Here is a 15,959-nt window from a genome sequence, read left to right on the forward strand (position 1 = left end):
ATCGCTCTGTTGTGATAGAATTTGTCGTACAGTTGGCGTTAACGATGTTTACCATATAAATCAGCGTTCGTTGCATTAATGGATGTTCTCTAGACCAGTGATTCCCAACCCTGTCCTGGAGGAACACCAGGCCAATCGGGTTTTCAGGCTAGCCCTAATGAATATGCATGAGAGAGATTTGCATATGATGGAAGTGATAGGCATGCAAATTTGCTTCATGCATATTCATTAGGGCTAGCCTGAAAACCCGATTGGCCTGGTGTTCCTCCAGGACAGGGTTGGGAACCACTGCTCTAGACAATGCACATAGGGCTAGATTCACCAGCCTTACTGCTCCGTGGGCGATCTGAACCGATCCGGCCGACCGATTTGCAGCGAGTCTGCATGCAAACTGACTCGATCGGAGGCACGCCCCCACAGCGACTGCACGGATCGCTGCATTCGCAGACTTATCTTCTTTCCCTCTCGATGGTCTGCGAGGGCGCTCGCTCTCCTGACTTTCCTCTCACCCTCATGTAAAACCCACAAACCGGCAGGATCCAGACTGATATTCAACAAAAAGAAAGAGACCGGTAACTATCAGGCATCGTGACGTCCAGGGCAGGATTAAAGGGAAGGCCAAGTAGGCACGTGTCTCGAGCCCGTAGAGTTCAGGGGGGGGGCCCAGAATGCTGCCTGCTCTGGTGACGTCAGTGTATCTGCCTCTGTGTCCAGCTCCAGGTGTCCAGGTTTTGCCTCCTCCTGCCTTCTTCATTATTCAGTGCAGCCGAACTCGCAGTCTTCAAAAGGCCGTGGGCTACACGCTGCCCACGGCTGACCCGGAAGCCATTCCTCTGATGCTGGGATTTTACATTAGAAGGAAGGCTTCTGGGTCAGCTGTGGGCACCGTGTAGGAACCGCTGCCCGTGGTCCTTTGAAGACTACAAATTTGGCTGCACTGAATAATGAAAGAGAAGGTGCTACTTGATCTTCTGGACCCTGGTCAAAAGAGTACATTCTTGCAAGAGGGGGGCAGAAGCAGGGAGGGGGCAGGTCCAGGGAGCCCAGGGAGCTCCTTTAAGAGGACATGTCCGGGCATCTGGACTTTGTCCGGGTTTTGAAAAGCTTCCAGCTAGGAGCGACGTCGGCTTGCGTTCATGTGTGCGATGCCATCGCATCACACCAGCTCACGCACAGATGCCTTCCCGGTTGAGGGGGGGGGGGGCGGAACGGGGCCTGACTCAGGCGGGGCCATAGGTCCGGATTTTAGCTCTGGAAAATCTGGTAGGCCTAGTAAACGACACTAAAAAAAATAAATCCACATGGAGTGCTATTCTGTAAACCAATGGTCCCTAACCCTGTCCTGGAGGACCACCAGCCCTAATGAATATGCATGGGGTATATTTGCATGCCTGTCACCTCCATTATTTGCAAATCTCTCATATGCATATTCGTTAGGGCTATCCTGAAAACCTGACTGGCTGGTGGTCCTCCAGGACAGGGTTTGTGACAGTTATAGGTGGAATGAAATTTTATATATTACTGTATAATTGCTACTACTTTTTATTTCTCCTTCTAGAGTCTTTGTAGATTCCTGTGTTTTGTACCATATAAAGTTTCCTTCCATTGCCGTTAGATCTGCTGTTTAACTCCTCCCCTCCCCCCACCCCTAGTTTATGAAGCCACATTAGTGTTTTCTAGCGCTGGCCGTAGCAGTAAAAGTTCCGACGCTCATAGCGATTCTATGAGAATCGGAGCTTTTACTGCCGCAGCCATCGATAAGCGCTAACGCTGCTTTATGAAAGGAGGGGAGGGGTTATATTGCAAGTTCTGATCTGCCTGATTTTTTTTTAAGTCCCATGAAATCTTTAATTTCTCATTTTCGGTGACATTTTCCTCGATTGTGTCTTCCCAATAAATTGTACTCACTTGAAAGCCATTTATTTTTGCTTAAGTATTGGACAGGCTTAGGGGCTGGGTCTCGTTTGCGGTCTGTCCTGTCCTGTAATGGAGTACCTTTTCCTATTTAATTGTTTTTATGTTTTGGAATTGTTATCCGCTAGGGTTGCCTTGGCATTTAGGCGGTATATCAAGTTAAATGCCGGTGCGTTATTTAAGTGACATTATCTTATTATTCATTTAAAAATTTATATAACGCATACAACTATGCGGTTTCCATATCACATACAAAAAAATCTCGTTTCCCTACAATTTCCATATATAACATAGACATGTCTGGACAACATCATAAACATCCCCACCCAAAAAAAATAAAATATCAGTGTATCAACTCAAAACAAAATTCACCAATTAAAAAAAGAAATGATGTCAGATCAAATGATCTTTCCTGTATCCCTTTTGTGAAATTTTACCACAAACATGGCATGATCCACTGTTTCATCTGGGGTGGGTTTTTTGGGGTTTTTTTTTTTTTTTTTTACATAGAAAGCATTTAGAATCTTCACTAATCTTTTCTATCGTTAACTTTCATAACATTTGTTTGTATGGCTTGTTCACTAGCCCGTCAAAAGCGCGCCGGACTTTGGCGCGCTAACAATCCCTCGGTGACATTTGCATAAAGGACATATGCGCGCCACCGCTCCCAAGGCTTTGAAGCCATACCGTTAGCGCTGTGAGGGGGTGTGGGTGGGGAAACCCCCCCCCACTACATGTACAAGTCCTCGCGCTCCCATTGAGGGTGTGTGGAAAGGAACCCCCCCCTCCCCCACTACACTGAAAAATTCCTGAACACCGAAAACTGAAAGGAAAATGGAAGTTTTCGGTGTACTTGGGGGTTTCCCCCCACCCCACCCCTCAAACGGGACCACGAGGACTTGTACATGTACTGGGGGGAGGGGTTCCCCCCATACCCCCCTCACAGCACTAACAGTAAGGTTTTAAAGCGGCGGGATCGATGTCATGCATGTCTTGCATGCTATTGTCAGTGCCTTTCTCAGAGCGCATTTCTGCGCTCAATTGTTACTGTACCGCAAAAATAATGTCCTTAGTTTCAGGTCCAAATCTCTTATTTATGTTACCTTTTTGCATGTCTTTTTCCCCAGAAGCTCCATTGAAACCTGAAGAAAATGTCGAGCCCTTTACAGATTCTTCTCTCTTTGCTCACTGGGGCCAGAACCTCAGCCCTGAAAACAAACGGATTGCCCTGAAGCAGTTTCAGTATTATGGCTACAATGCTTATCTGAGTGATCGCTTGCCTCTGGATAGACCCCTGCCGGATCTCAGGCCTAACGGGTAAGTGTATGTTGTTGGCCTTGGTCACCATTAGAACAGGGGCTCAGCCCCTCGGGACACACCCAACCAGTCAGGTTTCTAGAGGATGCGCAATGAATATGCATGAGAGAAAATCTGCGCGCACCGCCTCCACTGTATGCAAATCTATCTCATGCATATTCAGTGTGGGGTTTCTGAAATACTGACTGGCAGGGTGTGTCCCGAGGACTGAGCCGAGAACCACTGCCCTAGAAAGAAGAATTAGATTTAAAATAATTTGTTTTTTACCTTTTATGTCATACTGGGTATAAAACTAGACTATCAGTAGCGCACAGGACATTGGTGTTCCAACAGTTCCACTCAGTCAAATGTGCGCACCGACAAGTGTGCGCATGAAGGGAGGGGAATTGTCGACGCGCCAATGTAAGTATAGTGGTGGGGTTTGCGGGAAAGATCACGTCATCATTGATATCCCCGTCAGAGCGAGAAATGGCTTGTAAATGCAGTTGCATGCGAGTTTTAAGTTTAGTGGGGAGGTTCCCCCCACCCACCCCCAAACTCCCCCCTCAACCATAGCGCGAGTGTAGTGGGGAGGTTCCCCCCACCCACCCCCAAACTCCTCTCCTCAACCATAGCGCGAGTGTAGTGGGGAGGTTCCCCCCACCCACCCCCAAACTCCCCCCTCAACCATAGCGCGAGTGTAGTGGGGAGGTTCCCCCCACCCACCCCCAAACTCCTCTCCTCAACCATAGCGCGAGTGTAGTGGGGAGGTTCCCCCCCCCCCCCCCCCAACCCCCCCCTCAACCATAGCGCGAGTGTAGTGGGGAGGTTCCCCCCACCCACCCCCAAACTCCTCTCCTCAACCATAGCGCGAGTGTAGTGGGGAGGTTCCCCCCACCCACCCCCAAACTCCCCCCTCAACCATAGCACGAGTGTAGTGGGGAGGTTCCCCCCACCCACCCCCAAACTCCTCTCCTCAACCATAGCGCGAGTGTAGTGGGGAGGTTCCCCCCACCCACCCCCAAACTCCCCCTCAACCATAGCGCGAGTGTAGTGGGGAGGTTCCCCCCACCCACCCCCAAACTCCCCTCCTCAACCATAGCGCGAGTGTAGTGGGGAGGTTCCCCCCCCCCACCCCCAAACTCCCCCCTCAACCATAGCACGAGTGTAGTGGGGAGGTTCCCCCCACCCACCCCCAAACTCCCCCTCAACCATAGCGCGAGTGTAGTGGGGAGGTTCCCCCACCCACCCCCAAACTCCCCCCTCAACCATAGCGAGTGTAGTCGGGAGGTTCCCCCTACCCACCCCAAACTTCCCCCCCCTTAACCATAGCACGAGTATAGTGGGGAGGTTCCCCCCACCCACCCCCAAACTCCCCCTCAACCATAGCGCGAGTGTAGTGGGGAGGTTCCCCCCACCCACCCCCAAACTCCTCTCCTCAACCATAGCGTGAGTGTAGTGGGGAGGTTCCCCCCACCCACCCCCAAACTCCCCCTCAACCATAGCGCGAGTGTAGTGGGGAGGTTCCCCCCACCCACCCCCAAACTCCTCTCCTCAACCATAGCGCGAGTGTAGTGGGGAGGTTCCCCCAACCCACCCCCAAACTCTCCCTCAACCATAGCGAGTGTAGTGGGGAGGTTCCCCCCATCCACCCCCAAACTCCCCCTCTCAACCATAGTGCGAGTGTAGTGGGGAGGTTCCCCCCACCCACCCCCAAACTCCTCTCCTCAACCATAGCGCGAGTGTAGTGGGGAGGTTCCCCCACCCACCCCCAAACTCCCCCTCAACCATAGTGCGAGTGCAGTGGGGAGGTTCCCCCCACCCACCCCCAAACTCCTCTCCGCAACCATAGTACGAGTGTAGTGGGGAGGTTCCCCCCACCCACCCCCAAACTCCCCCTCAACCATAGCGCGAGTGTAGTGGGGAGGTTCCCCCCCCCCCCCCCAAACTCCCCCCTCAACCATAGCGAGTGTAGTCGGGAGGTTCCCCCCACCCACCCCAAACTCCCCCCCTTAACCATAGCGCGAGTGTAGTGGGGAGGTTCCCCCCACCCACCCCCAAACTTCCCCCCCTCAACCATAGTGCGAGTGTAGTGGGGAGGTTCCCCCCACCCACACACAAACTCCCCCCTTCAACCATAGCGCGAGTGTAGTGGGGAGGTTCCCCCACCCACCCCCCACACCCCCCCCATACCATAGCACGAGTGTAGTGGGGAGGTTCCCCCCACCCCAAACTCCCCCCCCTCAACCATAGCGCGAGTGTAACCGGAAACAGAAAGTTGCATCAGAGGAGACTTTTTCCAACAGGCAACGCGATGCGACTTCAAGGCTCCGGCCGTAATACAACTCGTAGCCTTATAGAAATCGCCAGTTTCAAGAAGAAAAGGTAAGGGAAAAGGAGGGAGGGAGATGCATGGACGGCCGGTGAGAGAGAGTGGGCTGCCGGATCGAATGCTCGTTCACCGCGCGTTCGCTACTTGTTCACCGCCCCGTGCTACCATTCACTGCTCCACGGGGCGGTGAATGGCCTTGTCCCCGAATTCGCGGTGACCTTTTTTTTTGGTCACCGTTTTGGTGGGTTACCCGCAGCTAGCCGTGGGTAACAACTACCATGTCATTCTCTACTCTCGATCTCTCACGACCTCTCTCTCGACAGCAGGAGAACTTGGAGATGGTCCATGAAGACCAAGTGAATTCTTTTAATCATTTGGTGACTGGAGATGAGACTTGGGTCTATCACAGAGATCCTGAGTCCAAAATGGAGTCAATGCAGTGAAAGCACAAGTCATCCCCTACTCGGAAAATGTTCAAGACAGAAAAATCTTCAGGAAAAATCATGGCAACTGTCTTCTGGGATGATTAAGAATTTTTGCATCTGAAGTTCATGCTGTACAAGACGACCATAACCGGAGAGAGTTGCGCCAACACAATGAACACTTTGCGGGAGTCAATCATGGAGAAGAAATGAGAAAAATTCACAGCAGGCGTGCTGCTACTTCACGACAATGCACTGGTGCACATCAGAACAATCACAGGCTGCCATCCGGGAATGTAGGTTTCAGCAACTGAACCATCCACCCAACAGCCCTGACCTGGCTCCCTCGAATTACTTCCAGTTCCGAGTTTTGAAGAAATCTCTCCATGGACAACGGTTTTCAACTGATGAAGACATCAAGGAAGCTGCAACATCCTGGTTTGAAGGTCAAACAGAGGAATTCTTTTCAAAGGGGTTAAAGTCATTGCAGGAAAAGTGGACGAAATGTATGGAGCAATCGGGGAACTATATTGAAAAATAAAACACACTTTTTTTTAAAAACTCTTCTCTCCTACTGAGGTAGATAAATTATTGAACTCCCCTCATAGGCATTAAAAGATATCACCATGGAAACCTTTACACATTAAAGAAGAAGAAGAAAAAAAAACCCACCTAATCAGGCTGTAATTATGTGTATTTTGAAGAGAATGGCAACGTAACTCTGCAGTTCAATTAAAATTGGTCAATAACCACACAGAAAATCAAAGCATTTCTATTTCAAAGATCTTTTGTGGAGAAGACGCGGAATAGGTTTCATAAATGACATTACGAATAAAATTAACGTCTTTAACATTAAATAGATTGCATATTGTGTTAGAAAAACCTTCCAGTAATATAAAATATTTTTACTTTAACTGCACAGCTATATTGCTGTTGCGTTCTATAACCCCCTATTAAGGACTCAATTGTTAGTAGCTCACTATTACTATTAATTATTTCTATAGCGCTACCAGATGCACGCAGCGCTGTATATGTATGGTGAACAGCATACTTCTAAGCTGTGTGAGACAAGTCTCTTTCAAACAAAAGGCAACTCTGAAATGAGGGGGTATAGGATGAAGGTGAAAGGGGATAAAAAAATTACTTTTTCATGGAAAGGGCGGTGAATGCTTGGAATTACCTCCCGGTGGAGACAAAAAGTGTATCTGAATTTAATGAAGCTTAGGACAAGTACATTAAGAACCTAAGAATAGCCTTACTGGGTCAGACCAATGGTCCATCAAACCCAGTAGCCCTTTCTCACTGTGGCCAATCCGGGTCACTAGTACCTGACCAAAACCCAAAGAGTCAACAAGATTCCGGAACCCCAATGAGAGCAACATTCCAGAGCTGAGATTTTGATGTCATAATGCCTCATTCCACAGTGCCTCGGAGTCATAAGAATAGCCTTACTGGGTCAGACCAATGGTCCATCAAACCCAGTAGCCCGTTCTCACGGTGGCCAATCCAGGTCACTAGTACCTGATCAAAACCCAAAGAGTCAACAAGATTCCGGAACCCCAATGAGAGCAACATTCCAGAGCTGAGATTTTGATGTCATAATGCCTCATTCCACAGTGCCTCGGAGTCATAAGAATAGCCTTACTGGGTCAGACCAATGGTCCATCAAACCCAGTAGCCCGTTCTCACGGTGGCCAATCCAGGTCACTAGTACCTGACCAAAACCCAAAGAGTCAACAAGATTCCGGAACCCCAATGAGAGCAACATTCCAGAGCTCAGATTGTGATGTCATAATGCCTCATTCCACAGTGCCTCAGAGTCATAAGAATAGCCTTACTGGGTCAGATCAATGGTCCATCAAACCCAGTAGCCCGTTCTCACGGTGGCCAATCCAGGTCACTAGTATCTGGCCAAAACCCAAGGTGTAGCAATATTCCATGCTACCGATCCAGGGCAAACAGTGGCTTCCCCCATGTCTTTCTCAATAACAGACTATGGGTTTTTCCTCCAGGAACTTGTCCAAACTTTTCTTAAAACCAGCTACGCTACCCGCTCTTACCACAACCTCTGGATCTCTAAACAAGAAGAAGGGATAGTAGATGGCATGGACAGGCAATCCAGACGGCTATTCAAAACTCGGCACTTTGTCCGGGTTTTGAAAAGCTTTCCTCCGCATCGCGTTCGGCAGGAAGGCGTCCGCGCATGTGTGCATGTCCTGCCCGACGAGGGCAGGCAGTGGGAGGTGGCGCTGGGGTGGGATTGGGGGGCGGGTCTAGGGTGGGTCCGTATTTTTCAAACGGAAAATGTGGTAACCCTAGGCGAACTAGATAGGCCATATATGGTCTTCGTCTGCTTTCATTTTTCTCTGTTTCAGAAAAATGCAAGCTCGTTTTTTAAAAGTGAACGGAGAATTGCTCATCGGAACGGTCAGATTAGTTACTGCAATTTTTCATTTCTCTTCTAAAGTCTGCGACTCTTGCTTCTGGTGCGATCAGGTGCATTGGCCTCACTGTGAATAATATGGCCATGCAAGAAAAAGTAGTCGTCGTCTAAGCCTGCAGGTGGCACAGTGCGGAGAAGGACGTCCTAAGGATTGACGCAGAAAGTGAATGTTCTAGGTAGTCAAGGCATAAGCCAAACTTCTTTGTGCCGACTACGTGTGAGCTCTGTTTTGAGGTCTGCCTAGGACCAGACCTTGCTACTTGACTTGAGAAAGACTTTGGCAGACCGTGTTTGGGTTATGGTGGTTGCAGGCTACGGACGGTGTTTTGGGCTCTGTCAGTCACAGGCCCATCTCGAGACATTTTGCTTTTGAAATTAAGACTGCTTCTCTTCGTGTCTGGTCCTGTGAAGTATCAGGCCTTGTGGTTTTGAGTTAATAAAGAGTTCTTTTTTTGTGTGCGTTCCATGATTATGTGGGGCTGTGCTTGGACAGGCTCACCCCACCCCCGCTCACTCTATTACAGGGCGCATAAATCCATTGCGTCAGAGAATGGCCCCTAAACTTTGAACAATTATTGGAATAACATATAAGAAACTAAAGATTAGCCACCCCTTTTACAAAACCGCAGGCCAGCACGCTGAATGCTCTGCACTGCTCCCGACGCTCATAGGAACTTGGGAGCAGCATAAAGGATTTAGCACGCCAGCTTTCACTAAAAACCGCTATTGCAGTTTTGTAAAGGAAGGGGGGAGGGGTTAGATTAGGTACTGTGTCTAATTGCTATTTTAATTTATTTCCCTTTTAAACCAGGCAAATATAAAAGCACTCTATAGAGACAATCCATAGAGCTACAGGAACTGAGTTTATACTGTATAGCAAAATTACAGGTTATATTCCAAGATGGTTTTTTTCCAGCAATGGTTTGTCAGAATGGGCTCGAGTGAAAGAAAGCTATAAAGAGCGTGAAAGGGAATAACAGAGGTTAGCCACAGGAAGATGACACATTTGACTGGACGTCAAATTAAGAGCAATCAATTGGAATGGAATACAAAGCTGAGTTTTTACAACTGAGAATTCTATGGATTTATTTAATTTGCCTTATTGATATTCCATTCTTAAAAAGAATATCAGGGCGTTAATACCAATTCTAAACTAGTTAACAATTAAAACATGAATGTTGTAAATATTAGTAAAGCTATACAATCCAGAATAAAGAAAGAATTTGTAAAGCTATAATAGAAGCACAGAGTAGAGAGTGGCATGAGGACAAATTTTTCCCCATGCCCGCTGGAACTCGTTTTCCCATCCCATGCCCGTGAGTTCTTTTCCTGTCCCTGCCCCATTCCTGCAAACTCCATCCTCATCTGCACAAGCCTCGAACTCTTTAAAATCATAAGTAGCAACATTCTAGAGCTCAGATTGTGATGTCATAATGCCTCATTCCACCAATGCCTAAGATCCGTCCTCATCTGCACAAGCCTCAAACCCTTTAAAATCATAAGTAACAACATTCTGTGTGCAATTCTGGAGTCCACATTACATACTGTGTGCAATTCTGGAGGCCACATTACAGTAAAGATGTGCGCAGAATTGAATCGGTTCAGCGGATGGCCACCAGGATGATCTCGGGGCTCAAGGGTCTCTCGTACGAAGAGAAACTGAACAAATTGCAGCTCTACACTCTTGAGGAACGTAGGGAGAGGAGAGACATGATTGAAACATTTAAGTACCTCATGGGACGTGTCGAAGTGGAAGATGATATTTTCTTTCTCAAGGGACCCTCGGCCACAAGAGGGCACCCGCTCAAACTCAGGGGCGGAAAATTTCATGGCAACACCAGAAAGTATTTCTTCACAGAGAGAGTGGTTGATCATTGGAACAAGCTTCCAGTGCAGGTGATCGAGGCAGACAGCGTGCCAGACTTTAAGAATAAATGGGATACCCATGTGGGATCCCTACGAGGGTCAAGATAAGGAAATTGGGTCATTAGGGCATAGACAGGGGGTGGGTAAGCAGAGTGGGCAGACTTGATGGGCTGTAGCCCTTTTCTGCCATCATCTTCTATGTTTCTATTCTAGAGCTCAGATTGTGATGTCATAATGCCTAAGTTCTGTCCTCATCTGCATAAGCCTCATACCCTTTAAAATCCTAAGTAGCAACATTCTAGAGCTCAGATTGTGATGTCATAATGCCTCATTCCACCAATGCCTAAGCTCTGTCCTCATCTGCACAAGCCTCAAACCCTTTAAAATCATAAGTGTTCGAGGATTGTGTGGTTAAGGCAGAGCTTACAGGAATGGGGCAGGGACAGCGACAAAACTCACGGGGACGGGATGGGGAAATTGAGTTCCTGCGGAGACGAGGAAAAAATTTGACCCCCCCCCCCTCCACCCCCCGTGTCATTCTCTAGCACAGAGCAGGCATTCCTATCTGCAACTGAAGGCCAAAGAGAAAAGTGTTTTGAACTTTCTGTAGTTTCTCTTGGTGCAAAGCTTGAAAGGTAATGAGCTTCCGAGTACAGGGGCAAAATAACAAAAGGCTAATTGAAACCTTTGATCCAGTCTAATATGAGGTGCAGGGTAGACAGTCAGAAGAGAATGTTGAAAGGAATGGAATGGGTGGGAAGGACGGTAAGGCATAAGAAACATAATTGAGTGTAAAACACTCAATGGCACATTAATAATCAAACATCTGATTTTGGCCAGAATAAGTAGCCAGTGTTCATACAAAAATGGAATGACACGGTCCCTCTTTTTTTATACCAACTTAATGGCGATGCTCTTCATAAGTTGTATGCTTACAATTAAGTGGCACAAAAGAATATTTAATTCCAATATATTCCATGCGGAGGGGCATTTTTGATATGACATGTGAGTTTTGCATAAGACACACAAAAATCCGGTACACCGACAAATGTGTGCAGGACAATAGCGCCTTGTGGAAAGAAGAGATTTATTGGCTACATACAAATCTTCCCTGGACGACGACGACAGGCCTAATGCCCTTGATAAGGTACCCCATGAACGCCTACTACAGAAACTGAAGAACCATGGGGTGGGAGGGGATGTACATAGATGGATCAAAAATTGGTTGGCAAGTAGGAAGCAAAGGATAGGAGTGAAGGGCCACTACTTGGACTGGAGAAGGGTCACTAGTGGTGTTCATCAGGGGTCGGTACTCGGACCGCTGTTGTTCAATGTATTTATCAATGACCTAGAAACAGGGACGAAGTGCAAAGTTATAAAAATTTGCAGATGACACAAAACTTTTTAGTGGGGTTAGGACTAAAGACGACTGTGAAGATTTACAAAGGGACCTGAACAAACTGGGAGAATGAGCGAATAAATGGCAGCTGAACTTTAATGTAGAGAAATGTAGTCTTGCATGTAGGAAACAGAAACCCGATGTACAGCTATACGATGGGAGGGCTGGTAATGGGTGAAAGTAGCCTAGAGAAGGACTTAGGGGTACTGGTTGATAAAACGATGAAGCCATTGGCACAGTGCGCAGCGGCCTCAAAGAAGGCAAACAGAATGCTAAGTATTATCAAGAAAGGTATTACAAGTCCAGTGTTCCCGCTAAGCTGCGCTGGGGTGCGCTGGCGCACAAAATATTACCTCGCAGCGCACATGTTTCTCGTCACAGCGCACACAGTGTAGAGCACAGTTCTTCAACCGCCGGTCCGCAAACAAAATCTTGCCGGTCCGCGAAGGATTCGGTCCCCGCCGCAACGAAAGGCCGGCGTCAGCTGACTTGCAACTTCCTGTTGTAGTCGCTGTGCCGGGACTCCTGCCTTCGCCGGGACTCCTGCCTTCCACCGCGTTTGCCTCCTGCCTTGTCTCCGCACCTCCAGACCAGCAGCGGCAGCTGTGTATGCTTTTAACTTCGGCACAGAGCTGCCCCTAATCAATAGTTTAGCGCGGTTTCATAAGGCAGCCTCGGGGCCTTTGCTAGGCCGGCCCACATCGCATCATCGAAGCGGGCCGGCTATCAAAGACCCCGAGGCTGCCTCATGAAACCGCGCTAAAGTATTGATTAGGGGCAGCTCTGTGCCGAAGTTAAAAGCATACAGAGCTGCCGCTGCTGGTCTGAACTCTTGGGCCGCTGAAGGAGGGCAAAAAGCAGCTGTCCTGGAGGTTTCCCTTCCTCTCGCCTTTACAGGTTCCTTTTTTCCACCTTTTTTTTTTTCCTTCAAACGGCAACGGGCCCCAGCATTGACATCAATCAAGTAAGTTCCACTGTCAATCAAGCGGTTCTGCTCGGCCAAAGCTTCCCCTGTGACATGAGCCACCCTCAGGGGAAAGAAAGTGACCCACAAAGGTGAGGGGAAGGGGGGCAGATGATGGAAGTTGGGGGGGGGGAGAGAGAGAGAGAGAGAGAAGGGGCAGATGATGGAATGGAGGAGATGAGAGAGAGAGAGAAGGGGACAGATGATGGAAGTGAGAAGAAGGGAGAGAGAGCAGAAGGCAGATGGATGTCAGTTGAGAAGGGAGAGCAGATGCTGAATGGAAGTGGGGAAAGAACACATACTGGATGGAAGGAGGAGATAAATAAAGGGGGAAGAAAATAGTAAGATAATGGAGGGGTGAGGGAAAGGGGTGACAAGCTGTGTGTAGACACAGTGAAAAGAGGGAAACGGGACTAAATAGTAAGAAAGAATTTAATTTAGATGGAGGCAGAAAATAGAGAAGGAAGACCAGAGAAGAAAAGGGAAGAGAGAGCAGAGAATGATCAGATCTGAGTGGAGGAAATGAGAAGAGAGATATGCTAAAAACCACAGGGGGGAGGGAAGGATAGAGATGCAGTTATTTTGAAGCTACACTGTTAAGTTAATATGCTGTTGGTAGAGTTGCAGTGGCATCCTAAACATATTTCTGGCAAGCCAACTGTATATGGTGACATTATTAGAAGATGACTGTGTGAAACTTTAGGGAACTTGGATGCCAATCAGTTTTTGGAAGCCAAAGGAAAACATACATTTTTTGTATGCTATACTGTATGTTTGGCTCGTTTCTACTTCAGTTTTGTTCTTGCCTTTTCGTTTTGTCTTCCTTCCACCATCTCTTATCTGCCTTCCTTATCCTTTTCAATGTGATTTGGCAGCTCCTGTCAATCATAGGCTGGCTGTGCAAGATTGCTAATTCTAGATGCCTGGGTGACCTAATGCCTGTGCATGTGATTTTCTGTTTTTGTGTTTAAAACATTTTGCTGAAAGCACAACAGTGCAAAAGAGTAAAACAGATTTTATGCTGTTTATTCTAGGAATAAGCAGTGGGCTTTCCTAAGTCCATCTTAATAATGTCATGCAGATTTTTTAAGGAAATTATCCAAATCTTTTTTTAATTACATGTTGAATGAAAAATATTTTCCCAGGTTTGTTTTAAATCTACTACTTAAAAGCTTTATTGCATGCCCCTTTACTCCTAGTATATATTTATTTTTATTTTTTAGTATATATATATTTATCTTTTGGCATGGCCCATCAGTTATAGCATTTGCTACATGATGGGCCATGCCAAAAGATAAATGTAGCATTTGCTACATGAATTGATTTTTTGTCACGTATGGTTAAGGGGCTGGAGGAGTTGCCGTACAGCGAAAGATTAGAGAAACTGGGCCTCTTCTCCCTTGAGCAGAGGAGATTGAGAGGGGACATGATAGAAACATTCAAGGTACTGAAGGGAATAGACTTAGTAGCTAAGGCAGGGAGAACGAGAGGGCACTCTCTAAAGTTGAAAGGGGATAGATTCCATACAAACGTAAGGAAGTTCTGTGGTAGAAAGCAACATATTTATTTGGCTCATAACTTGCTGGCGCCCGATATTTTTAGCTCACAGTGAAAAAAGTTTGCTCACAACACCCGCCCGCTTAGAGGGAACACTGATTACAACCAGAAGAAAAGATGTTATCCTGCCGTTGTATCGGGTGATGGTGAGCCCGCATCTGGAGTACTGCGTCCAATACTGGTTGCCGTACCTCAAGAAGGATATGGCGATACTCGAGAGGGTTCAGAAAAGGGCGACACAACTGATAAAGGGTATGGAAAACCTTTCATATGCTGAAAGCTTAGAGAAACTGGGGCTCTTTTCCCTAGAAAAGTGGAGGCTTAGAGGGGATATGATAGAGACTTACAAGATCATGAAGGGCATAGAGAAAGTGGAGAGGGCCAGATTCTTCAAACTTTCAAAAACTTCAAGAACGAGAGGGCATTCGGAAAAATTAAGAGGGGACAGATTCAGAACCAATGCTAGGAAGTTCTTCTTCACCCAAAGGGTGGTGGCCACCTGGAATACGCTTCCAGAGGGAGTGATAGAACAGACTACGCTATTGGGTTTCAAGAAGGGATTAGATGATTTTCTGAAGGAAAAGGGGATTGAAGGGTATAGATAGGCAATTACTAGACAGGTCCTGGACTTGATGGGCCACCGTGTAAATGGACTGCTGGACACGATGGACCTCTGGTCTGACCCAGCAGAGACATTGCTTATGTTCTTATGAGTCTGAGCAAATCAGGACCTTCCAGATAGAGTTCCCATAATCATTATGCAAACCTTACCCTAACACTAGATAGGAAGTGAATATTTTCAGTGTAGTGAGGGGGTTCCCCCCTTATAAAAGAGGGTTACTTTGTAACCCTCAAAAAGATAAAATAGTACCCACATTGGGCTGCATTTGACAGGTCACCAGCCACGTGTGCACGCATTTGTTGGGGCGCATTTGTCGGTGTGCGGAGTTGTCGGAGCGCATTTGTCGGGGCACTATTGTCCTTCGCGCATTTGACGGGTCAGCCAAAAATCCAGTACCAAACATGCTGATTTTCAAAATTGCAAAATGTCTATCTTGTTTTTTCGAAAATGTGTTTGTGCTCTGTGCATCTATCTTTTTGAACCAATTTTGAAAAACAACAAACAAAAAACACATCCAAATAACAACACAAAGAACAAACCATTGGGATGTAGGAGGGGCCAGCATTTGAACTACACTGGCCACACAGACATCCCTGCAGAGCAGTGAGGCACCAGAGGGGGCACTGCAGGAAACGTCACATGAAAGGTTCCGTACTCTCCTTATGATGTATGGTGAGTCCTCAAAAACCCACCCAAAACATACTGTACCCAACTGTACCCCACACCAATAGCCCTTATGCCTGTAGGTGACACCTCACATGTGGGATTTGAGTGGAGTTTGGAAGGATAACAGATTTCACCATAAATGTAATGGTTAGAGTGGAATATGGGCCTGTGTCCAAGTCTCTATGGTTGATTACACTGCCTACTAGGCTTCTAAGTGCAAGGCGATGAGGGTGTTGGTAAGGATATTGGTAGTGTTATAGAGGAAGAAGCGGTGGGTTTTAGCACTATGCTGCATCTGGACAGAGAAGGAGAGAGAGGAGTCAAAGATGGCCCCGAGATTGTGAGCATACAAGACAGGGAGGATGAGAGTGTTGTCCGCAGGGGGAAATGGGGAGGTAGGCTTTTAATTGCAATTTAATTGCAATTTTCAATTAACGGCACCGATTAAGCCTAATGGGAATAATTAAGCTAGACACCT

General features: G+C 47.3%; 1 protein-coding gene across 1 annotated transcript in view; it reads left to right on the forward strand.

Annotated features, from left to right (window-relative positions):
* The window catches only part of GALNT18 (polypeptide N-acetylgalactosaminyltransferase 18), a 407,250-nt gene that overhangs the window by 212,851 nt on the left and 178,440 nt on the right, over positions 1–15,959 (forward strand). The window contains exon 2 of the mRNA XM_033928873.1: positions 3,042–3,231. Coding sequence (XP_033784764.1) covers positions 3,042–3,231 — 190 coding nt within the window. The remainder of the gene's footprint in view (positions 1–3,041; positions 3,232–15,959) is intronic.

Source organism: Geotrypetes seraphini, chromosome 19 (genome assembly GCF_902459505.1).
Source record: "Geotrypetes seraphini chromosome 19, aGeoSer1.1, whole genome shotgun sequence".
Taxonomy (NCBI): Eukaryota; Metazoa; Chordata; class Amphibia; order Gymnophiona; family Dermophiidae; genus Geotrypetes; species Geotrypetes seraphini.